Below are 24491 nucleotides of genomic sequence, written 5' to 3'. Positions count from 1 at the left end.
GGATGCAAATGCAGACGGAGACACTTATGAATGTGATAACAACACTTTATTTATAAGCTGTGGAGCAACACTTAAAGGCAATCATGTACTGTGAACTGAGTCCCATAGACAACAATGATGCTAAGTTTAGCTAGTAAAACAGTTTGCTAGTGTAGCTGCTGACACTAGTCTCATTTCAGTTTGATGGTACAAACGTAACAGGAGTGACATTATTGATATTTTACTATATACACACTATTTTGGAAAAAAGAAAGCTCAGTGGTGGAATCAAATATGACATTTCAGTTCAAGGTATTTATTTCTATTTCATATCATTTATGACTCCTGTGTGAAAGCTTTAGTTATATTTAAGGACAATATCCCCAAAATAAAGTCAGAGATTTGATCCTTGTGTGTTTCAGATAAAATGAAGACAAACTGATGCAGTAAATATTCTTTTATTGATGAGAAAATTTTTTTTTTTGTTTTCTCTTTTAATTTTGAACTTTTTATAGCTTTTTTGCAACTTTAATTTCAGTTTTTTTTTTCAAACCTGGCTATATATATTTATATGTATAAAACCTTAAAATAAGTTAACTTTACCTTTTTTAACTAAGTAAATTTTAGGTTCATAGAAATATTAGTTTTCATTTGTTACTCGCAATTTTATTTTTAAAATTCCCTTAAACATAATTCATTCATTTTATTTTATTTTATTTTTTGATTGATTGCTGATTGATTTTGGCACTTTTGGTCCGCCACACTGTGGCCCCGCCCTATCTCGGTGATTGACAGCTCCGCGTCCCTGCCTGCGTCGCTCTGCCCGGCCTCCGCCATCTTGCCTCTCCCTGCCTGCCAGAAGCCGAGTGCGGAAGTGGAAAACGGCAGTGTGCGGGGCTTAGGGTTCCGCCTGTGGACGGCCAGCCAGATCCTCCAGCCGACACAGCCAGCTTTCCATCATATCTTAACGGTTTCGTAGCGCGCCAGAGACCCGGGGGGCAGAGATGGCTGGACGGTTACCGGCGTGTGTTGTCGACTGCGGCACAGGGTAAGCTGTTTAGTTCGGACCGCCGTGCAGGCAGACGGGCAGCCCGGGGGCTGAGGGGGCTGTCAGTGTCAGCAGGGGCAGCAGCCATGGGTGTGTGTCTGTGTACACTCACAGCTGGGCAGCGAGCGAACATGCTAACAGCGACTTATTACTGCTTATTATCGGGAGCTTCAGGGTTAGTTTAAACGCCTTCCTGTTCTGGTTCTCCTTCCTGCCGCTCAGGTGGTGTTTTCTGGTGCAGACCTGAGGCAGGAAGGGTTCCCCTCATTCATCTGGAGCTGGAAAATCTGCACCTCCGCTCTCATGATAATATCTGATGCTAATAAGATAAAATTTTCTTTGCTTGTGTTTGCTCCCACTTTAAAAAAAAAAAAAGATTGTAAAAACGAGTGTAATTCATAAATCTCTTTGCTCACTAATTTGGGATTGAGCATGCGCGGTACTACTTCCTACACAGCCTACACTTCCTCATTCACGTTTTTTAGTCCATATATGGTCGTCTCTCGGCATCCGAGCGTGGTTTTTTTTTTTATTAACTTCTCTAATTTCGCCTCTTTTACCGGTCCGACGATTCTTCTCATAACGACTTGATCTCGCAGATAAAAACATCTAAAACTTTGGCATCGGATGTTGTGTTAGAGGACAGAGGGGAAAAAAACAGAGAAAGACAATCTGAGCTCCTCCTGCAGCTCCTTGCATTGATCAGAGTACTGCTGTGCAATGCTCTTGGAATTTTGGTATCAATCCCATAAAGTAAATACAGGGCTAGCTTTGCAAATATTAATGCCGATACTTTTAACTTATAAAGCCAGGTTATGTAGAGGAGAGCAGTCTGTCATCCATTATGAGATGAATCATTAATTTGCAAATTCTGAACGTATTTTAATCACCACCAAATCACTGTCATTTTTACTTTACACAATAACTAGCTACAACAGAACAAAACACATCTTTCTCCCCTATCCTGCTATCACTCTCTGATTTATTTATTTATTTTTTAATTTGGTTGAAGCTAACAGATTTTTCTCACATGCTATCTAAGTATTACAGCCATGTCTATAAATATTTGGACAGCGACACAGTTTTTTTTGTGAATTTGTAGCTCAACGCTGCCATGATGGAAATGATTTTGTATGCGTGGTTTTAATGGAAATGCTGTGTTAGGTGTCAACAGCCTAATTTTGGGTGCAGACTTTCTGTTAGATGATGCATTAAACCATGCATGACATTTGAAAAATGCTGTTTCCTTTTCTATGAAGGAGGAAGGAAAGAGTTAGAGTCAGTATTGAAACATGGTCAAATTTATTTTAGTCTTGTGGGATATGAGAATGTTTTGTCATTTTCCAGGCTCATAGGTAATTGGAAATAAAATAAAATGTTAACAATTAGCTGAAGTTTTGGAAAGGGATGATTCTGAAAGATATTGTTCAGCTGTACTGTTCCCTTTTGGGGACTTTGGGGGGGAAATGAGGTCAGTCCATAAGTATTTGGACAGTAAAACAACTTCAGGGTTTTTTCCTGCTTTAAAAAATGTTGACATCCACCAAATAAATGCTGGCTCTTCACAGAAGGAAAATCACCAAGACTGTGAGAAAAATGTAGCCTTTTTACTCAAGCTGAAGTCATACTCATGTGCATGGCCACCCTGAAAGGACACTTTGGAGAAAGTTTTTATTAAAAACGTTGTTACTGTTGCCACTCCAGTTCATGTAAAATGAAGCAGTCAGGATGTGCTGAAAGTTCTACAAATCTGAAGAAATTATTGCATTAACTCCCTTGGAACTGCTGCCCCTTTCACACGCTGCAAAAACTATAAATGAAAGGATTGTTTTTAATGATTGAACCACGCGATGAGTTGTAAAGATGAGCAGGACTGTTTTCTTTTTTATGAATGAGGAAGGAAGGCGTTAAAAAGTCTTTCTGTGAATTATATTTTTAAACCTTTGCTTTTTTTGTGCCCTAAAAACATGTTTACAACATTACAGCTGACATCATTTCCATAATGCTGCTTCATAAATGCTGCATGATGCATTTAAGGGCAGATGTTCTTTAATATTCCTGTTTAGGACATGCTGCAGGTTTACAGTTAAAGGTGATAGAAAAAATACACAAAAGTGTTTAGGGGGGAAAATAAAAAAAGAAATTAGGATGGTTTTCTGAGGTGAAGGTTTTGGTTGTTGGAAGCATCTTGTGTGTGTGATTATACACAGAAGAACAGTTGATCTAATGTTTCTGGTCATTTGATGAACAAAATGAATCTAAATGTGAAAAGAAAATGATTACAAACTGGTGAAAGGTTAAAAGATCTTTGGTGGGCACCACAGTGCATTCAAAATGCACCAACTGAGTCGTGATAGGAGTGCAGCTTTATGTAATGGCTTGTTTGAAATATTAAAATTGACTGTGCAGCCATTTTCAGAGGCTCAAACGCTGCAAGAACGTGAACAGTAACAAACAGAGGGAGGTGTTTTTTTTTATCCTAACTACCTGCAGCCCTGGCTAAAAGGTGGTGCCGGTGTGATAGGTGTGCTTGCTCTGTTAATCTGGGCTAAACGTGCCATGCATTGCTTGCATGTGGAGGCTTGAACTCATCACAGTGTATACAGCTCGTATCAGCAGCCTGCCTATCCCCTCAGGTTGTTAACCAATCTACTGCAGCGAAATCTGTGAGCTAATTTCTCCTCAGCGAGCAGACTGCTTCATAATAACCCTCACGTTCCACTTTTATACCCATGCAAACCTCTGACCAGAAGAAAGAAGAGTTTTCTATTTTTCCAAGTAGAAACTTTGCGGCGGAGGCACACAGTGCCAGCTGTGGGCAGATGTTTTACAGCTCTGATGGGGCTCAGCAGCTGCCTCTGACTAATACAGTGACCGCTTCACATCCTTTTACACATCATCAGGCCTCTGAGTGGCCAAGATGATATTATCAGATTAGACTGAAAGAAGCTCAGTCACAGTCATACTTGTTTTTTGGTTTTTTTGGACACCAAAGCTTCCTTAAAAAAAACAATCGCAGGTGTTGCAGCTGAAGTTTGGGTGGAGTCTTCTGTCTGAAGCAACCTGTGGGGGTCTTCTGACATGAGTTCAGCGGTGTCATAAATAAAGCTCATGCTGGACTTAAAAACTGTGTTTTCCAATAAAAATAAAGGATAATTTAGCTAAAGGCAGCATAAAACCTGCAGCTCGTGTTGTCCTGTGCAACGATGTGTCCGCTGTCGTGCTGGGTGACGTGCTTTTTTCTTTCTTTCTTTTTTTATTTAAAAGCGTGTCCGGGCAGGTCAAAGTAGGCAAGCTAGGACGGCTCTGTGGAATGAAGGTTTTCAGAGGACTGTTGTTGTTACACATGTGATACAGCTGTTTGTTTTTACGATTGCCAGCACAGGGTTTTTCATTTTTAGCTGTGTCCAAGGCAATAAAACCCTGAATCGTGGTCATTTTTGTGATGAAATTTTGAAAGTTTATTTTCTTTAAATAAATGGGAAGTTGAGGTTTAGGAGGTTGATCAGGTTAGTGGTTTTATTGGTTCTCATTTTTCTCAGAAGTTTAGTTTTCTAGTGTTTATTCACACACTTATAGTTTTAAACAGCTCTTTGTGTCGCAGAATAATGTTTGTGTGAGTGTTACTCGTATCATAAAGTGCTTTGAGTGCTTGAAAAACTAGAGAAATGCAGTATTAACAGAGTCTGTTTACCATTCAAAGTTTGAAGCCATCACTTGTAGCATGTGTCAGATCATCATCATTAATAACTCTGTAGCTGTGACTTTAACAACATGAATGTGACTAATTACGCACTGATGAAGGAAATTAAGTTGCACAACATTTTTTATGGCAACTTTTGTCAGCTCACTCTTTTCCTTAATCAAGCAGCATAAATCTTTAAGGTTTCCTCAGAGACAAACAGCTCCAGTGCTTTCCAAATGGCGACCCTTGGGATTTTGTGTCAGTTAAATATTATCACTGTAAGCACACAAAAAGTAATGAATGATATTCAAATTTACTGCATTGCTGAAGACCGTTTGCCTTCTCCTCTCGCTGTCTGAAGCATACACTCTGGAAAAGATGAACCTAGCTTCCAGGTATCTTAAACGATCACTTTTTAATGGCCACTAGGGGGCGAGAAATGTGTTTGCAAAAGGACTTCCAGTCCTAGAAAAGTCTGAAGACCTCTGTAAACACTTGCCTGACTAGTGACTGTTGTGACGTCATGTCCAATGTTAAAACACCAAGATGGTGACGACGAAACTGCTTAGCTCAAGTTTTCGTAACGGGATGTCAGTGGGTGATGTCATAGCAGCTATGGGATACATTGCTGCCTGATTCACAGTCACTCATATGTCAGCAGTGCTTTCCATGAGCGTTTCTGCTGCTCCTTCTTGGCCTGACTGAGGTCCAGAGGGATGCTGCTCACTCACAACGACACAGTAAATCAAATCCTGCTTTATCATCCTTTGTGACCCTGATGATTCTAATTTACAACACAAACATCCTATTTATAGATTCAAATTCACTGAGGTCATAGCTCACATGAGGTGATTTCCCACAGACTCACGTCACTGTTTTTGACTTTGAGATAAACTTTCACAATGCAATAAAGGCAAAAAATATATTTTGAAATTTTCATTCATTGTTATGTTTTTGGTTTTTTTTTAAATTTGTTTTTTTTTTGTGAAAGGAGCCATTTAGGATGTAAAACAAACTGAAAGCACCACACTTACATTTCATCACGAAGAAAGAAACTGTGCGTTCACCGCGCCTGTTCACACTTCTTCTCTGTTTGGGCTCCACCAGCCGAGAAACTCGTTGCTAGCTTTGTGTGCTGTTGGTGCAGGTGAAGCTGTCTGCAAAGCAGCCCTCAGTTTCAGGCTGTGGTTTTAATGCTGTGGCTGGTGGGTGCAGTTATCTGTTCTGTGTGGCTTAAAATAACTTTGACTAAACCAAAATTCATGCGATAAGCTGCATGGTCTCTTAATAACTCTGCCTCAGTTTGTCGCTGTGAGTGTCTAAAGTACAAAAATCTGAGCTCATGTTAAGTAAAAATATTGAGTCTGCTGAGTCTCACCTGACAATTCAGTAAAAAGAGACACAGCAGACATGGTGACATCATACAGTAGGTCTCCAGGCTCCAGGAGCACAGGTTTGGTGGGTTTCCCTCCGAGTTTCTGCTGTGCTGTTTTTTCTGGCTGCACCTTAAAACAAATAAAAATCTGTGCTGGCCAGAGCTCTGTTAATATTTCAATGTGCTGTACAGATAAAGTGTGAAGATGCCAGATAAGATTTTACCGTATAACCAAAAGTTGTTGAGCTGAAGCGGAAAAGAGAGAACTGGGTGGTGTTTTCACTCTTGCCTGTCAGCTCGTACCTCTTGCTGTCAGAGGACTTTAACTTTATTTGACCCCAGAAACATAAATCAGATGGTGGAGCACATCTGCCTAGCTGTGAAGCAGAGTTTCCCTTTTTGTCTCCCAGCTACACAGACATGCGTAGATCTGCAGAACATGTGGGCTTTCTAACGGGGATTTTTATTTTTTACATTTTTCTTGCACATTTTTCACAAGTTATCAGGACGATTTAGTTATTTTTATGTAAAAGCTGATGTTTTCTCACAGGCTTTGGCAATGAGATCAGACAAAACAAGCGGTTAAAAGCGGTTTTTTTTATTTCTATGTTCACCATCCCAGCCGGTTTCTTCTTAATCGTACATCTCTGCTTCCTGTCTGTATTTACTCTACACAAACTGCAGCGTTTCCTGTGCATCAGAAGGTGCTGTGCAGGAAAAAGAAACCTGTGATTGGAAAGGAAACTCAAAAGCCATCATAACTGTCTTACAGGGTAAATATTCTAAATAGATGTTTGTTCCTGGATAAATCTCCTGAGGTTCATCGTCTCATTTTAAGGAGTTTCAGTGAAATATTACAGCAGCTTGAGGTCAAACAAATCTAATGAATTCATCTGTAGGTGAAAAAATTTAGAAAATATGGGAGGAGAAGTGATGACATCATTGAACATATTTTGTTCACAGTTCAATTTTTATTTTTATAGCCATAGTTCAGAACAACAGTTGCTTAAAGGTGTTTTATATTGTAAGGTATAGACGGTACAGTCAGATGATTGGCTGTGAGTAGCTTCTGGTGACTGTGGGGAGGATGAACTTCACGAAGAGCACAAAACCTCAGATAGAACCAGGCTCAGAGAGGGGCAGCCATAAGCTTCGGGCTGTTTTAGCAAGTTCCCATTTTACTTTTGGAAACTGTAGAAGTAAGACAGCAGTCTGAGAGAGAAATGCTCTGTTACGATAATAAGATACTGTGAGGTCTTTAAGAGTTTGAATGAATGAATTCCAGTCTAGAAGTAAAAAGTACATAAACTAATTTTTCAACATCACTCTGAGACGGGGATGTTTCTAATTTTTCTAACAATAATCATCAAATGAAAGAAAGCAGTCCTACATTTTTAATTAATCTACACATTGAAGAACATATACTGGTCCAAAATGACTAAAAGATTCCTCACAGTATTGCTGGATTCCAAGGTCATGCCATCCAGAGTCAGTATGATTAGCAATGGTGTTTAGAAGTAGAAAATTAGGCCATTATGTCTGTAAGAGGTGTCTGTAGTTAAACTAATTTATTAATGTAAACTGGTCTCGTAGGTAAATATAGGTGGGTATCATCTGATTAGCATTTAGTTAAATGTTTATTTACATTTAAATATTTTTTATATTTTAATAATATTTGTTCCTGATTTCTTATGAAGAAGATCAAAAGCGAGCAGCCTCATATGAATCTTATCTTTAAAGTTGGTATTTGAGTCGTATTTTTAGCACATTTGTTGTGCCATAACTTCAGCGTCTTTGAGATACTGCTGATGTCCTTCCGGCTCCTCGTTTTGCAAAGATGAATTCAAAGCAGCCACTGTTGTGACCAGGATGTGGTTTGTTTTGCCCGCGGTGCTCTGGCATTCGTCAGCAGGGTCCTCTATCGGTCCCTCGGGCCTTGTGTGCAGGAAGTACAGGAGCCCTGAGCCGGGATCACATCTGGTTCACATGTGCCTGCGAAACATTGTTCAAACAGAGGAGAGACAGTTGTAAACTCAGTTCTTTGATGTTAAATCTGAAGGTGTGCTCTCTCAGGATCAGCCATTCTTAAATCTTAAACATCTTAAGTCATTTATCATGCTTACAGATTCTCTCGTACTGCAGCAACGCTGCAAATGCAGCTGCCCGAGTTATATGAAAGACGCTTGATTTCCTTGACAAACATAGACGAACATAGTTGACCAATACAGCATGAATGGCTCTTTCAGGGGGCTCCCATTAGCAATCCCCAGAGTCGCTGCTGCTTTTGGCACCCACCCAGTGCGCCTGAGGGACAGTGATGCCATTGATCAAAACGATAGGGCCAGAAATAATCTTTACTGAAGGAAAAGGCCTCGCATACAAATGCAGTTCCAACAGACTCGATGTCCATGACGTGCAGCCTGTTTCCCTGTAGTGAAACTGATTGTTGTCTGTTGCAGTTACACCAAACTGGGGTATGCAGGGAACACAGAGCCACAGTTCATCATTCCATCATGTGAGTATTTTGCATCCTACGTATTTAAACCAATTCCGCCAACGGGCCTCTGCAAATGTTTGACATTATTCCACTTTTCTAATGTCTTTAGTCATAAAATGCACCAGATTTTATCAGTTTATTTTCTTTCTCTGTTTAATTCTCTCTTTTCTCGTCAGGTATCGCCATCAAAGAGTCGGCCAAGGTCGGGGACCAGGCCCAGCGTAGGATGATGAAGGGGGTGGATGATTTGGATTTCTACATCGGAGATGAAGCCATAGACAAACCCACGTATTCCACTAAGGTACGAGACCTTTAGAGGAATACAGAGAATCCCGGTCGATGTGAATTTCATCTAAACAAGGAGAGATTGGATATTTTATCAAGGCTCAAGCTGGGCTACTTGGTTTTGGGGTGCATCGTGTAGATGTTTCTCTGTACCCGAGACAGACTAACAGCTTGTGAAGAGGCAGACTCAGGCAGCGCTCCCTTCTATTTTTAATTTGTGAGAACTGCAGGCTGAGCTGGACTCCCAGAGCTAAAAAGTGGGATAGATGAGACTGTAGGAGTATCTAAATTTAGTGGATGGTCTGTGACTTTGCTGAGGGTTCAGCTGTTGAGTGTTTGGAGGCTGAGGAAGGAGAGCTGCCATCTTTAGCTTCCCAGAATAGGTTTCTGTAAAGTCACTAATGTCACTCATTAAACTGAGCTTTGTTGCAACAGTGGCCCATCCGTCACGGCATTGTGGAGGACTGGGATCTAATGGAGCGCTTCATGGAGCAGATCATCTTTAAGTACCTGAGGGCCGAACCTGAGGACCACTACTTCCTGTTGGTAAGAGTCTTAAACACAGGGCCTCTCCAGTGATGTTAAACATTCAGTTTAACTGCAACAGTCACTTCTTAGAAAGATAAAGATAAATGAATTTAATGCTCTGCCATGAATATGTTTGAGTATTTGTAGATCTGTGTTAGTGTTTTTGATCTGCAGAGTTTTACTGTTAGGTCCAGACTTGAGTCTAACTGTACCACATCCTGTGTTTGCAGACGGAGCCTCCACTGAACACACCAGAAAACCGAGAGTACACTGCCGAGATCATGTTCGAGTCCTTCAACGTACCGGGGCTCTACATCGCTGTGCAGGTCAGGCTCCCTTACCCTAGAGCTCTAGTTTGTTTGTTTAACTGTGGAGGCATGTTTGTGTCTTTATTTTGCAGTGAAGACTAGAATTAATTCAACTGCACAGGGGGTAACTTTATATAGGAGTGTAAAGTTTGCAATAATAGGGTCCTGGAAACTTTATAGGGCAGGTGGCTCTAGCTGGTAGCTGTCAGCTAGTTGGCCTCTGTGTGCTGTTGGAACCATTTGGAACATTTTTAATGATGTTATTCATCAACAAAAAGGCCGCTGTGGGGTTAATTGTACTAACAGACCGTATAAAAAGTCTGTGCTTCAGATTACTGAGTGAAATTCTGGAGTTTTATTTGCACTAATTAGCAGGTATCTGTTCCTGTGTGACGCGCCCATACTGATACTGATATCTCAGTGTGAGATTCAGTTCAACATAAAGCAAAACTTGAGATTCTGAAATGGATTTTACTTAAAATACTTTTAATGTAGCGTTTGTTTTGTATGTTCTATTATAAAGACACAAACGAGCCTCCGTGTGTGAACAGAATATGATTGTATATGGAGGAATTTGAAAGGTTCAGTTATAGCATGTCTGTTTTGAATAACTTTTCATATCATGTGATCATGTGACCATGTTTAGTTCACAGCAGTGTGTCACGATCACTAGCACTGCTGAAGTGTGAACATACTGTGAAGTGTGTGACATTCCCGTGTGTATGTGTGCGCGACAGGCTGTGCTCGCTCTAGCTGCCTCCTGGACATCCAGACAGGTCGGGGAGAGGACGCTGACGGGTACCGTCATCGACAGCGGAGACGGCGTCACCCACGTCATCCCTGTGGTGAGTATACAGATCACGCCATTGAAGGACACTCATCCCTGAGCTGCACTTATTTTTGTTTTCTGTTCATTAGAAGAAAATAGAAAGTTTCAGAGGGGAAGAATCGACAAGGCAACCGAGAAATGTTTTGTGAAACATGAAATGAAAGTGATGGTTTGAAAGCTTAAAATTAAAACATTTCTGATTCATTTCTGATCTGTTTACCCACCTCAGTTCATTTGAAGTAAAGACAATCATTTAAAAAACATTTAAAAATCGAGCAGTGGAGGGTCTGGTGTTTCTTTTTTGCTCAGTGAAGGTAAAATGGGAACAGAGCAGAGTTCTAGTATAACTTCCAATGTGCACGAAGAACCAGCAACACTTTTGTTTATAGACCGAGTTTATATGATTGGTGTGTTTCGACATGTGGCTTTCATTACTGAAGTCGTGCCTGAAAGCGCTGCTCTTTTCTTATAAATGTACCTTTTATCATTTTTTTTGTTCTGTAATTTACTGTTTATGTGAAAATTAAACATATTTTTTTGCATTTCCTCGTAGCTTTTCCCTGTTTTTCCCCTTTTCACCAGGCTCCTTAACTGTTTTTTTCCCCTTTCTGCCTTCAGTGTGCACTACTACCTTATTGCAGAACCTCTTTTATTGAAACGATCCATCTTGATGTGTATATGAGACGTGAAATGTCGAGTTTCTAATATAAATCAGAAAACAAAAGTCCAGAATTTAATCTGATATCTTAAAAAAGCAAACAGTTTCGGAAATGCGTTTTTAAACCTTTGGAGAAACTAACCACTCACATGCATCTACTTCCTGGTTCAATGACTAACCAAACCAAATGTTTTCTAGTGTGTGCTTTAGGAGTTAAATGGAGTTTAATGTCATGTGTACAGGAAGCAAGTACACTGTTTTTGTTCATTAAAAAATGCTCCTGTGCTAATTTTAATCAATTATTTCTACAGCGTTTTAATTGATTGCTGTTTTCATTATGGTCATTTGTAACTGTTAATAAAAACAGATGGCTTTCATTTACCTGTGATGCAGAGCAGCAGTGTATGTTTCTTTGAAGTCTTATAGACCGTGTGCAGTGTTTATATATTTTTCCATTTTGCTGAGTAACCGGATAGTGCCGATTTTAAAAAGTAGGGCAGAGTGTCTCGGAGGCTGGAAGAAATTACTCAGTTTGAGGAAATGTGCTTGCAGAATTCGTTCTGAGGCTGAATCAGCGAGTCTGCTGAGCACGCTCACGTCTCCGTGGGGCCTCGCAGATGTGATGGAAAAACACATCCAGCTTTAGCCGCTGGAATCTCTGTTTGGTTGCAGATTGTATGACATCCTCTGTCTTTCTTTCTCCACCTGTCTCTTTCTCTTAGGCTGAAGGTTATGTAATTGGCAGCTGTATAAAGCACATTCCCATCGCAGGGCGAGACATCACCTACTTCACCCAGCAGCTCCTGAGGGAGAGAGAGATCGGCATCCCGCCGGAGCAGTCGCTGGAGACGGCCAAGGCAGTGAAGGTACAGCTCCAGCTCCCACCGCCGCCTCTGCGGGGGAGGCTGTTATTATAGTTATTCAATGTGTCAGCAGTGGCATGCAACATGTTGGTCTCCTGTGGCTGTAGAGGCTGAAAGCATCCCCTTGCTCTCTCTTTGCTCTCACACACAACAACACGCTCAGTGTGGTGATAATGTTATTGAAGAATGTTCTACTGACAGTCATTAAAATATCATTGTCATACTGCTGAATAGCTACAACAAAGACAAACTGCAGCATTCAAATGCAATATTGTGTTTTAGTGTAAAAGGATCGGCAGTGTTATATCTGTATAGCCCGAATTTTCTGTTTCTGTGCACAACAGAAGCTGAACGCTGTTTAAAAAAAAAAAACAACAGTATGAGACTAATTTCACTCCTTAGATTAAAATGCTTCAGCTGAAAAAGAGCCGGGGCACTCGAGCTCCGTTTGCTGCAGTGACAGCACCGGACTCCGCTGAATTATTTTTTAAATCAGGGAACAAAGTGGGACTGCACTGCATTTATCTCACAGTGACAGCAGGTGGCGCCATCAGTCTGTCTCAGGCAGCAGGCGTCCTTCACACACAGTTTCCCTGAAACTCAGCCTGAGACGATTCCTTGTGGGACACAGACGGCACACTTCAATATTTTCTCTGTTTTTTGCAGCTAAATTTGTGTCTCAAGAATTCATTATTTTTTCCTCCAATTAATTAACTTTCCCGGTCACGGATTGATGTGACTTTTATGTTAATGCTCTTTCTTTTATTTTTCCTCCCTCTGTCAGTCACTATATTTTCTTGATTTGCCCCATTTCTCCATGTTTCCTCCATGTTTATTAAACAGCTTGTTATCCAGGACTTTGTTCTGGATGTCAGGGGCCATTCTTCATTACCCCGAAACAGAAAACAAGAAATGAAGTGAACTGAAATAATTAACATTAGCACTGTCTGTCGTGCATATTGCCTATCGTGTCTGGAAATGTTAATTCCGGTGCCTCCTGGTGTGCTGGCACAGTGTACCCCAGTCCCTGCAAATCAAAATAATGAGTATGGGGCGCTGTTAGTGCTGCACGATTCAAATGTGTCAGTGCCTAATGTTCCTATCACTCCGGCATTACAACCCATGATAATAGAAGCTGTGACACAAATAGAGCCGCGATGATTAAGTTGGCAGATTCTGCTTTCTGTGACCTGATATAACACAACTTTTTCCTGTTGCTCTGACCACCAGGAGCGGTTCAGCTACGTGTGCCCGGATCTAGTCAAAGAGTTCCAGAAGTACGACACGGACGGCTCCAAGTGGATCAAGCAGTACACCGGCATCAACGCAATTAGCAAGAAGGAGTTCACCATCGACGTGGGCTACGAGCGCTTCCTGGGACCCGAGATCTTCTTCCACCCAGAGGTCTGTCTGTGCCGTGCAAATCATGAAACGCAAATTTGACCTGCTGTTTGTCGCAATTGGGTGCTGAGACATGTGGGAAATTGTGGTGTCAATATAGGAGTTTATCAGGATTGTTTACACATGCACTTAAAGACAAAATGTTAAATTAAAGGGAATTTGTGAGTTTGTTTACTTTACTTTGCAAGTTAGTAAGCAGCTAGTTTGACACACAAAGCTGTGGGGAAACCAGTGTGTGTCCTGCTGTTATGCTGCTCTGCTGCAAACTTGCAGGACTGTAAAGAAACAAGTCTGAGGTGTTCTGCTGGATAAACTATTAAAGAGCCCAAAAATTAAACAAATGAACACACGCCCCCAGTCCCACGACATTATTAGGCATGCACAAAGCTCTGATATTTTGTTATGGCTGAATTAGGGTGGCTTGTGAATGTTTTCTGCTGCTCATAAATGCTGATTAGGTGGCTCTGCTGTTACCTCAGTGAACCACCCGTGGTAATTAACTGCACATCTTTGTTTTATACTTTGCTGTTTGAAGGCTACATTTAGTATCTACCTCCACGCTGCACCCGACGACATGTCAACCTTGTTTCTTCCTCCTAGTTTGCCAACCCGGACTTCACCCAGCCCATCTCCGAGGTGGTGGACGAGGTCATCCAGAACTGCCCCATCGATGTCAGGCGTCCTCTCTATAAGGTGAGCTGACACGCATGAAGACCAAACATCTCAAAGAGTGAAAAAATCTGCATTTTTGTAAGACTTATTCACATCATGCTGCTGTTGGGGGGAGAACTGAAGCACACGCTCCTGTTTGTGCGTTTGATGGATTGTTCAGGTAAAAAAAAACAACAACAACAACAAAAAAAACAGGTCAAAATAAAAAGATTACAACAGGTGGACATGACACTGGCTGACAGAACAGATGGTGTTCACCATGCTGAGCTCGACTGTTTTCATGAGCCCATGGAATAAAACATGTTTGATATTATCCCAACCCCATAGTGGGAAAAAGACAGACTTAACACGACCATTTGGCACCAAACCATCGAGGTAACAGGAGCACGGCACAGCTTTAGCAGACTCACAGCTGTCACATTACATTTTCACTCCATTTTATCATAGCCAAAAAATTATCCAATAAATAGTTTCTTGTATATTTATAGAAAATTGAGCAACAGTGTGATTAATGTTTATTTTTTTATTAGTAAAAATCATCTTTGTTCAGCATGTGTGTGTTTTCTTTTTGGTAAATCGCTCTAAAATGACGTAAATTAAGGTGGAGAGTTTCCAAAAAGTTCAGTTACGCAACTGTTTATAGGATCATCGTCTTCATTAACACCATATCCATGTTTAATCTTTAAATATCAACATTGGCATGAGTACAGGTATATCTCTTAGAAAGCCAGTATTACTCAGTCTTTTTAAGGGTCTCATGGGAATGTTTGTTTAGTTTGAAAGAGACAGGAGTGAAAAAGTAAGAATCACAAGTCTTGAAATGTTTTTTTTCTTTTTTAAAGCTTTTATTAAAACAAAATCATGTGACGTGATCATTTGTTGGGTTTTAATGCATTTTGAGTTTAGTTTGTAAGAGTCATACAGGCTGCTGGTCGGCTGCAGGTCACTGGTGTTAAGCGTTTGTGTGATTTTTCGTAGCTCTGTAATAGCGGCGTCCTTTTTCTTCCACAGAACGTCGTCCTGTCGGGAGGCTCCACCATGTTCAGGGACTTTGGGCGCCGTCTGCAGAGAGACTTGAAGAGGACGGTCGATGCCCGCCTGAAGATGAGTGAGGAGCTGAGCGGAGGCAAGCTCAAGGTGAGCAGAAAAAATGAATTTACACTGGGCACGGATCGATAGTTCTCAATCAGCTGAATTACAAAACGGCACACAGGTTTATTGAAAGTAGATGAACTGATTTCAACAGCAAATTTCTCCCTATAAAAATCTAATGAGGCTTAAAAAGATTAGAAATATTTCAGGCTCAGGTATGCAGGGCACAGTTTTTTATAGCTCCATAGATGCTCAGGTCATAAAGGTGATTCGTTACGAGCGGACCTGCAGCTGTAAATCTACCTCAGACGGTAGAGGAGCAGCAAGCAGCGACTGCAGCTAATTTAAGGCGGACCAGAATGTTCTGAACCTCAGAATAAATCTCCTCGGTGTGCGTAAGTAGAGCAGGAGCAGGTTCAGGTTTAGCAGAAATGTCCAGAACCTTCTTGAAACACTTATTTAAATCACATGCAGATAAACTTTTAAGTTTTAAGTAATACCAACCTCCTAACTGTTGATTCAGGTTTCTCTTACTGTACTAAAAAGCTTTCCAATAACTGTTGGAAATGGAGTTTTTCAGTCATGCCAGCTCACGTGACCACAGTCTACACTTAAGTGAATAAATGTGCTGATATCAGAGCGATCCGTCCCTAATTTTAACGTCTTTACACTGAAACCCTTCCAGGCCACACGGTTGCAAACTTGTTAAGTATAATTTTGCACCGTCCTGGACAGCTGGTGGGATCAGGCTTTGTGAGTCAGGATTAGAGAGATATCAGATCAGCAAACTCTTCCTTTTACTCATCTGTGACAAGGTACTCCTGACTCTCTTCTCCATCCACCCCGCCTCAGCTGGACTCTGTTCTTCTCCTCTCCTGTGAACCCTCACAGCTATTTGTCATTAAAAGGTGGAATTACAATTACATTCAAGGAAAACAGGATAGGATCTTCTTGGCCTTGATTTTGTGAAGTTGTTTCAGTTTGATGTCACTTTCTCGATGTCGTTATCCCACATTTATTTATATTAAGATATAGTTGACACACTAGGGGACACCAGCAATCACAGGTTGTATGTAGATGTTGTCATCACCTGGTTTATTTGTTACATGGGTTGATTAGTGGTGGACGCACCGTAGAAACCACACCCGTATGTTATTGATGGATTCCTGTTCTGCTCAGAAAAGCCCAGTAAATGTGAAAATATTCACAAGTAAAGCATCAGTTACTTTTAAGTATAGTAACTTTTAAGTACTAGTAACTTTGGCTAATTCATAAAGGTCTGAATATAAGGCGGCACTTTCTTTGGTTTATTAAGCTCCAAAAACAAAGTCTTAAACACTGATTTAGATTTTGAAAACATTGAGAAACTGTCAGTCAGGGTTCGTGCACGGTTGCACGGTTTCAAATATAATCTGTGGTGATCAAAGTGACTAATTCTTGTAATGTCACTACTACAGAGTCCTCCCCTGGCTGCATTCACTCTGTAGCTCTCTCAACTTCTGAAATAATCTTTCCTCTGTGTTTCCTCCGCAGCCCAAACCGATCGATGTCCAGGTCATCACTCATCACATGCAGAGATACGCAGTGTGGTTTGGTGGATCAATGTTAGCATCAACTGTAAGTATTTCTCATGTTATCATCATCATCATCATCATGTGGTTAAACTTTATTGCAGGAGAAGGAAATCTGCTTTTAGATTCACCCGCATGTCGGCTTTGCTCCCGTGTGGCATTTAAGGCCACACGCACTTTAGTTAAGCCCTCATTTATTGTGTCGTTTCTTTTAGTCCCTCTGAGTGGAAGTGAGTGCTGTGGGTGGTTGTGACATTTCATTATTCTTTTTCCTCCCCTGTCTCTTGATGAGTTATTTGTGTGAGTGAGGCGGATAATTTTATCAGCAGGAAACGTGAGTGGGAGCGGAGGTCTGACAGCTGATTCACCAAAGGCTAATTGATGTTAAAAATCGAATAATCCGATAAGAATAACAATCCTTTTCATGTCTCAGGATTCACAGTTAAAGAAAGTTTTGTCAGATAATCGCAAACATCTTGAGTTTGTACCTCGACCCCTGTTTACCCCCGCGGTTTGGTCTAAATTTAGAACCAATATATCGATCAGTCAATCAATCAAACATCACAAAGGAGTCGTGCTTTTAATAAATACACTCCAATTCAAACCCACTCCAGCACACGTACAGTTCAAACCTCAAACAGTTAATTAAAGAAAAACTAAACTAAGATAAAGCCACAGACTGTATGTAAAAGATGGAAGTACTTTTCAGGTTTGTAAAGTGAAACCTGAGTTTTGAACTTTAAAATAATTTGCACTCTGATCTCTCCCTGAAAAGTTTGAATCTTTCTGCCAAACATAGTAAAGTCCTCCATCAGCCTCTGTGTATTTATTACACGTCTGCTATATTGTTATTACAACAGCATTCTTTATAATGACCAGCAGGGGGCGACACTTCTGTTTGCATAAAGATTTCCAGTTGTGTAAGAGAATAAAAATACAGTTTTATTCATCCCAAATTTAGGAAATGTTTGCTCCAGCAGATGTTGTAGTAGTAGTAGTAGTAGTAGTAGTAGTATGGTCATTTATTACAGTCTGCGAAGATCATCCATAGAGTTGGCTAATGGTTTTTCAGTTAAAGGAGAATGGACGGTACTATAACTCGCCTGGTTGAGCAGGTCACCGTGTCATTTCCTGTCAACTCTCTGTACTTCCCTGTTATAGAAATAAGCCCCCAAAATCTCATACTTTTGTCACGATAAGCTACTTTTAGATCTTGGAAGCTTTGTGTTTTGTGCTACTGGATGTTTCACATGAGTTCAGCACCGTGTTTCATCCATGTTTTCAGCGATAACTGTTTAGTTTTCCACCACGCCTCCTGTTTCAGATCTTTGGCTGCTGATTGTTTGCAGTATTTTAAATGTTGACAAGCTCCTGTTTTGTGTTTCCTCAGCCGGAGTTCTACCAGGTGTGCCACACCAAAAAGGACTACGAAGAGATCGGGCCGAGCATCTGCCGCCACAACCCCGTGTTCGGAGTCATGTCCTAACTTTCTGGAGTTTTGCTGGCAGTAGGAGGGTGGGGTGGGGTGGGGTGCGGGTGGGTCTGAGGCAGTGATGTTAGGCAGCGCTTGGTGGCATGTGGAGGTGTGTGCAAGAATCCAGGAAAAGGAGGAAAGAAAAAAAAAAAAAGAGCCCAGACCAAACAGACGGGCTGGAAAACGTGTTGTGAATGTTTTTCCGTTTTCTTGTTTCTTTTCTTTTTGTTCTTTTCATAATGAGGGAAAACAGTCTGTAAGCCAAAATGATTTTAAGACAATTTCTGGATCTGTTGAGTGGCGATGATGATGACGGTGTTGGTGGATGTTGGTGGGATGGTATTTTCCTGACACCAGAACATTATTTATGCGAATAAAACGCGAGCCCAGGCGAGATCTGGTGACTCTCTGAGATCACGCTTAGAACATATTTTTGTCCTTTTTTCTTTCAGCTTCAGCATCTGCCTGTCTGTTTGCATCCTGGGAAGAGCTTGTTTATATTTCATACTAAAGTTTTTATATGTAAAACTTGGGGAAATCAGGGGTTGAAATAATGTTACGAATATCAGTGCCAGCGAGAGACTGTTTTAATCCTCAGTGCAGCTTTGATACGCAGTATTTACTGAATTCGAGTAGGCGTTGTTCTTTTATTCCCCGCGTCCTCGCTGTCTGCCCTCTCATTCTTCACACACAGACCACGTCAGGTTTCCAGGAAAGAGAAGTGAAACTGAATAAGGATGACTGTCAGATCAGTATTGTTAGACTAGAAGTCTTTTTTTTTATTATTAAATACCAAATTATGAAAAGAATGGGATTTGTGTATTTAATGCAACATTCCAATAAAGGCTCAAATTTGTTTCTAAGCCCCGCTGTCGTCTTTGTGACTCCTTATTAGAGTAAAGCTCAAGTATCCATCTCAAGATTAAGAGGTGACTATGTTAAACTATTTTTAATCCCAGATCGGTCGAAATAGAGTGGTAATAGAAACAAACCCTCGACTGACCACAGTCTTCTCAGGTTTTGGAGTCTTTTAGTCACCCGCCTTCAATCACTGCTCAATCCAACTAGCAACAGTCCCCCAAGGCTTTCCATCTGTGGGCCCAAACAGGCCCCTCCCCAGGCTCAGCTCCAGGATGGTCTAGGTGAGGTTCCTTAAATCCAGTAGTGGATCTATAAAATCTTACATGGGGGGGCAAGGGAGGACTAGGGAGGGTGACATGTGAAAATCCCCTATATGTAAATGGAGTCCACATATATGCCCCATGTCCTAGCACCTCTAATGAAGGCGGCAATATGAGAATCAGTGATGGTGTCAGTCTTTGACCAAGTGTCAAGTCTTTTTCTAAGAAGAAAATAAAGCCTAAAAGTGACTGTTCAGCAGCATCCCATCAGGTAGGATGGAAAGAGATGGAAATGGAATTATTATAAGCCAAAAGATTAAGTAAAGACCTCACCTGATCATAAAATCCAGGATCTGATTTTCCATTTTGAGGCCTATAAGAAGTAATGACTCTCATGATAAGAATAAACCACCTCAGAGTCTGAGGGTTTTATTACCATCAAACATCAGGAAATAGAAAGTTCAGTAAATCACACCCCAGAAAATATCCTTAAAAAAATCGCTCTGAACTTCTGACCTTCAAAACTTCCTTTGGCAGAAAAAGTCAGGTTCACTCTGCAGTTGTTCCAAGCACGAATCCCACAGAGCGGCGCGTGATGAGGAAACTGCAGCAGTTTATAAAAGTTTATAAAACGTGACACGTGGTTAATGTCTGTCAGTGGCAGTCTGCTGCCTCCAAGATTGACTACTGACACATCCTTCCTATCAGCCAATTTTAGGTGGAATAGACTCTGGCCTCCTGCAGACCTGCACAGCAAGAATTCCCAACAGGGCAACGAGCCCCCTGCCGGGGGTATGCAGAGGGATTACGGAGTCGCTGAAACGGCATCAAAAATTGATTGTGTGCAACATCCCTCATCAGTCCACAAGATGGACACCCAAGTAACTCTTTGCCTTTTTCTTTCATGATGATCATGATGATTATAAAAAAAAAAATCACACGCCTGCCTCAGCAGCCCACTGCACACATTTATCAATACCTGATGACGAGAAGATAACTTTCAGTAAATGCATTTAAAAAGTAAAAAGCAAAAGATTTTATTTAAATTATTCATTTTAAAAGAACATCTTAAAGGTGTTTGTTGTATTTACCCTCTGCACAAACTAAGTAAAACTTACAGTCACCACCAGGGGGCGACATTTACCAGAAATGTTTTGAAGGCCAGCACCTTCAAGCCTGAGGCTATTTATGGTTCTCTGCTGGAAAATGGTGTTCTGTCTCCTGTAGGTTGTGGGGGTGAGGCTACCCCGAGCAAAGGAGTTTAAATGTTGTGGATTGATGGTGAGTGATGCTGGATGACTGGCAGATTGGTGGAGCATCAGCAGGAATGTGGGCATTGTACTGGAGGGTTGTGGTAAAAAAGGCAAAGCTTTTGTTTTACCAGTCCAGCTACATCCCAGTCCTCACTTATGGTCATAAGATTTGTGTTGTCTTGCAGTTTCCTGGTAGGCGGAGTTAGTTAGTGCAACTGGTCATTGTCTTTGGCTAGGCACTCCCAGCACCATGTTTTCATTTGGTTGGCTTTGGGCTGGTTATTTAGATTTTTACTTTCCACAACCCTGTACAGCTGACATTTAACCAACTGCTGCTGACGCACTGATAAAGTGCTAGCACACCTCATAAAGTTAATCACATTTGCTGCTTTTAAACTAGTCAAGTTTGTTTTGAGTTGCATCTCTCTTGTTATTTATCATGCCTCTTCAATTTTAGTTTGTGTTCTTTTTAGTCAGCAACAGTTTGCGCTTTTTGTTTTGTTGAGGTATTTTCCAAAGAGAAAAGTTTCATCTCACATTTGCTTGATGGAATGTGAGATGAGACTTTTGGGGAAATATTCTCCGGACTGATGGAACAAAAGCTGAAACTTTTGGAAGGTTTGAATCTCATTATATGTGGCGTAAAAGTAACTCAGCAATTCATAAAAAGAAGATTATAGCAACAGTCAAACATGGTGGTGGTAGTGTGATGGTCTGAAGGTGCTTTGCTGCTTCAGGATATAGATGAATTGTTGTAAATGGTGGAATCGTTAATTCTGCTCTCTACCAGAAAATCCTGAAGGAGATTGTTTTGCTTCAGGACATAAACTGGTGGCTGGACAATCATCAGAAACACACCAGCAGGTCCACCTCTGAATGACTCAATAAATAAATAAATAAATGAAGGTTTTGGAGCGGCCTAGTCATTGCCTAAACTTAAATCCAGTTGAATTCTTTAGTGTGACCTCAAACAGGAGATTACTCTCTCGCAACCATTGCAAATGTCTGATTGCAGTTCTTGCTGCCAAGAATGGCACAACCAGGTGTTGGGTTTAGAGGGTGTTTAATTTTTCACACACTTCTTAAAAAATGAAATCATCATTTAAAGACTACATAAGACAAAGATAACCACAGTAAATATGTCAGTGTTGAAACTTGTTTGATATTCTGAAACATGAAAGTGTGACATAAGCAAAAAGCTAGGAAAGCAGGGAAGGGGCACATACTTTTCACAGCACTTTATCGCTTCCATTTTGCTGTGAAAAATGATGTCTGGATGCCTGTTTAGCTTGCTGCAACTTGACACATAAGTAGAAGAGGATGGATGGATGGATTTTCAAATGTACCATCTTCTTTTAGCAAACCTTAAAAAGGTTACGGGCGTATTTTGGGTTCATGGTTTTCAGCTTTTTTAAAATCTGACCTTTGTTAAAATCCCCAGTATCTTTGCACAAGGCCATTCTCCCTGCAGCCAGCACACTGACTTTAAAAACTGACTGCTCACTTGCCAAAATAACCAACAATACTGGTTTCATTTCTGAGTGTTTTTAATGTTTTGGTACATCAGTGTCAGTGTGTTGTGCTCAGGTGTCTGGGCACTTTTAACTGTGTACCGGAGCTGTAAATCTGTCCTCTTCAAATTCCAAAAAAATGTGTGAAATCTACGCATAACGCAACAGCCTCTATTATTTCTCCAGACGGCTCAGCGGTTTTTCTCAGCTGTCACTTTGGTCCTTGGGAACCACTTATTAAAGTCTTGTCTTCAGCATTTGGATCTCTTCTGTGCGAATGACAAATAAACTTGGAGGCAAAAGCTTCATCTAAATGGAGGGGGGGTGTCGCACCCCGCCCATGCACTTAATCGTTTCTCACTGAGAGTCAGACAATACGGCACAACACCAGGTAGAAATCTGCATTTAAATGGACTAATCCCCCTGACAGGAAGTCAATTTGTAAAAAAAAAAGAGCTTTGCAATGGTTTTTGTGTGGCATTGTTGTTAGCAGGCAAGGACGCATCAAGCTTCTGACATCTGCATTAACCGGACAGGGTTTTTGTTTACAGTGCACATCACCTAAGGCAAAGTTTAAATGAATTCTTGTGTGATAAAATATGCAGTGTTTTACTGTGTTTGGAGTTGGGAAAAAATGTCTTTGGAGAAGTTGAGCTTTTTGAGTGGTGTCAGTCTTTCTTTCAGGAACATTAAATAACATACAGAGACGTAGTTCCCCATGTGCCCAACAGATGTCACTCTCCCTGCATCCCGGGGGTTGCTCTTTTCCTTCCTAACTGTTCTTGTATGCCTTTGCATGAACATGCAATCCATTTGGGTCTAAATGCTCCACGTACGCTGCAAAATGAAGACCCTGCTCAGTAAAGACATGCTTTGAGCAACTTTTTTTCCTTTGCAGCAGGTGAAAGGTCTGAGGAGTGGGAGGAACAATTCTCCACAGCAGCCCGGTGTGCAAAATCATGTGCCGACACCATTCAGATAGAGACTGCAGGAAGGTTAAATACTGATATGTCACAGCAGGCAGATCGATTTGACAGGGCATTTCCTCTTTGCAGCCTAAATTGCCGCCGCTCTCACTTGGCACGGCCATTGTCCTGATTCATTTGAGGGCTAATGACACACGCACTGCAGTGATTGCCGGTCTCTTTGCTTCATAAAAGAAAGTAATATCCGTTTATCTTCAATAACTGGCCAGAAATCAGATGTTGGCTCTCTTGAGTGAGTGCCAATCACAGGATGAAGGCTGACAGACCTCACACCGTAATATGAAATCAGACATCATGTAGGTGACAGCTGGTTGGTCACTGTAGCCTGCATCAGCAAGAAGGTGCAGGAGAGCTGTGCAGCTCTGCAGCGGATGTTTTATAGTTATTACTGTCATCATGACAGGAATGATAGCGTCCTTCAGAGTAATATCAGAGCAGAGTTTCATTACAATACCTACTGGCTAAATGGCAACAAAGAAGTGGGGTGATACTGCACAGCTTTCCTGTCTAATTTGGCAAATCAGGAGAGTCAGTGACTGTCAGTGGAAAGGTCAGATTAATCCTCAGAGTGTTGTTTGAACACATCCTTAGAAATTAACGTACTCAATCCAGAGTCAGGGGTGATTTTGGCCCTGATGGTTACTGTCTTGTTGAAAAAACATTATAAATGCAGGAGGACCGACATCACAAGTTTCAACTATGAAGCAGAATTTAAGGTAACTTTAGGTTTCTTACCAGGATTCATTGCCGTGGTAACTTAATGCTGCACACTTAGTCTGCTCTGGATGAGGGTATGTTTGAGGTAGATAAACACATACAAATCACTGCGATAGAGCGTTCTCCTTCAAAGTAAAGGTTGTGCCTTTTGAAATTTCTTGGGGGGAGCAATAATGAACAGCTTTTACTTTGAAGGACAATATTACATGTTTCTGTTGCGTCCCACTTTTTCAAGTTTCACTTCAACTCAGAGCAAATGGTGAATATTTGTGGACGTTATTAATCTATGTCTCTCTTCCACGGCATGTCTTTATCCTGTTTTCCTTCTCCCACCCCAACCGGTCGCAGCAGATGGCCCCGCCCCTCCCTGAGCCTGGTTCTGCCGGAGGTTTCTTCCTCTTAAAAGGGAGTTTTTCCTTCCCACTGTCGCCAAAGTGCTTGCTCATAGGGGGTCATATGATTGTTGGGCTTTTCTCTGTATCTACTGTACAATATAAAGCGCCTTGAGGCGACGTTTGTTGTGATTTGGCGCTATATAAATAAAATTGAATTGAATTGAATTGAATTGAATTGAATTGGACAAGTCAATATCTTCACTGCAAACTATGGGTGACCAAGCTAATGTCCGAGCGACCAGT

The 24491-nt window shown here is 41.1% G+C and overlaps 1 protein-coding gene across 1 annotated transcript; it reads left to right on the top strand.

Annotated features, from left to right (window-relative positions):
- The first annotated feature begins 797 nt into the window (after positions 1-797).
- Positions 798-19128, top strand: LOC309691249 (actin-related protein 3-like). Its single transcript, XM_082508848.1, has 12 exons — positions 798-1027; positions 8547-8602; positions 8761-8885; positions 9305-9415; positions 9628-9723; positions 10443-10550; positions 11915-12058; positions 13286-13459; positions 14057-14149; positions 15140-15265; positions 16754-16837; positions 18182-19128. Exons 1-12 carry the CDS (start codon positions 984-986, stop codon positions 18275-18277), a joined length of 1257 nt encoding a protein of 418 aa, XP_082364974.1. The 5' UTR covers positions 798-983; the 3' UTR covers positions 18278-19128.
- The last annotated feature ends 5363 nt before the right edge of the window (positions 19129-24491 follow it).

This window comes from Aulonocara stuartgranti (assembly GCF_965226115.1).
Source record: "Aulonocara stuartgranti genome assembly, chromosome: 16".
Lineage (NCBI taxonomy): Eukaryota > Metazoa > Chordata > Actinopteri > Cichliformes > Cichlidae > Aulonocara > Aulonocara stuartgranti.
This window is presented reverse-complemented; position numbering and strand designations above follow the sequence as displayed.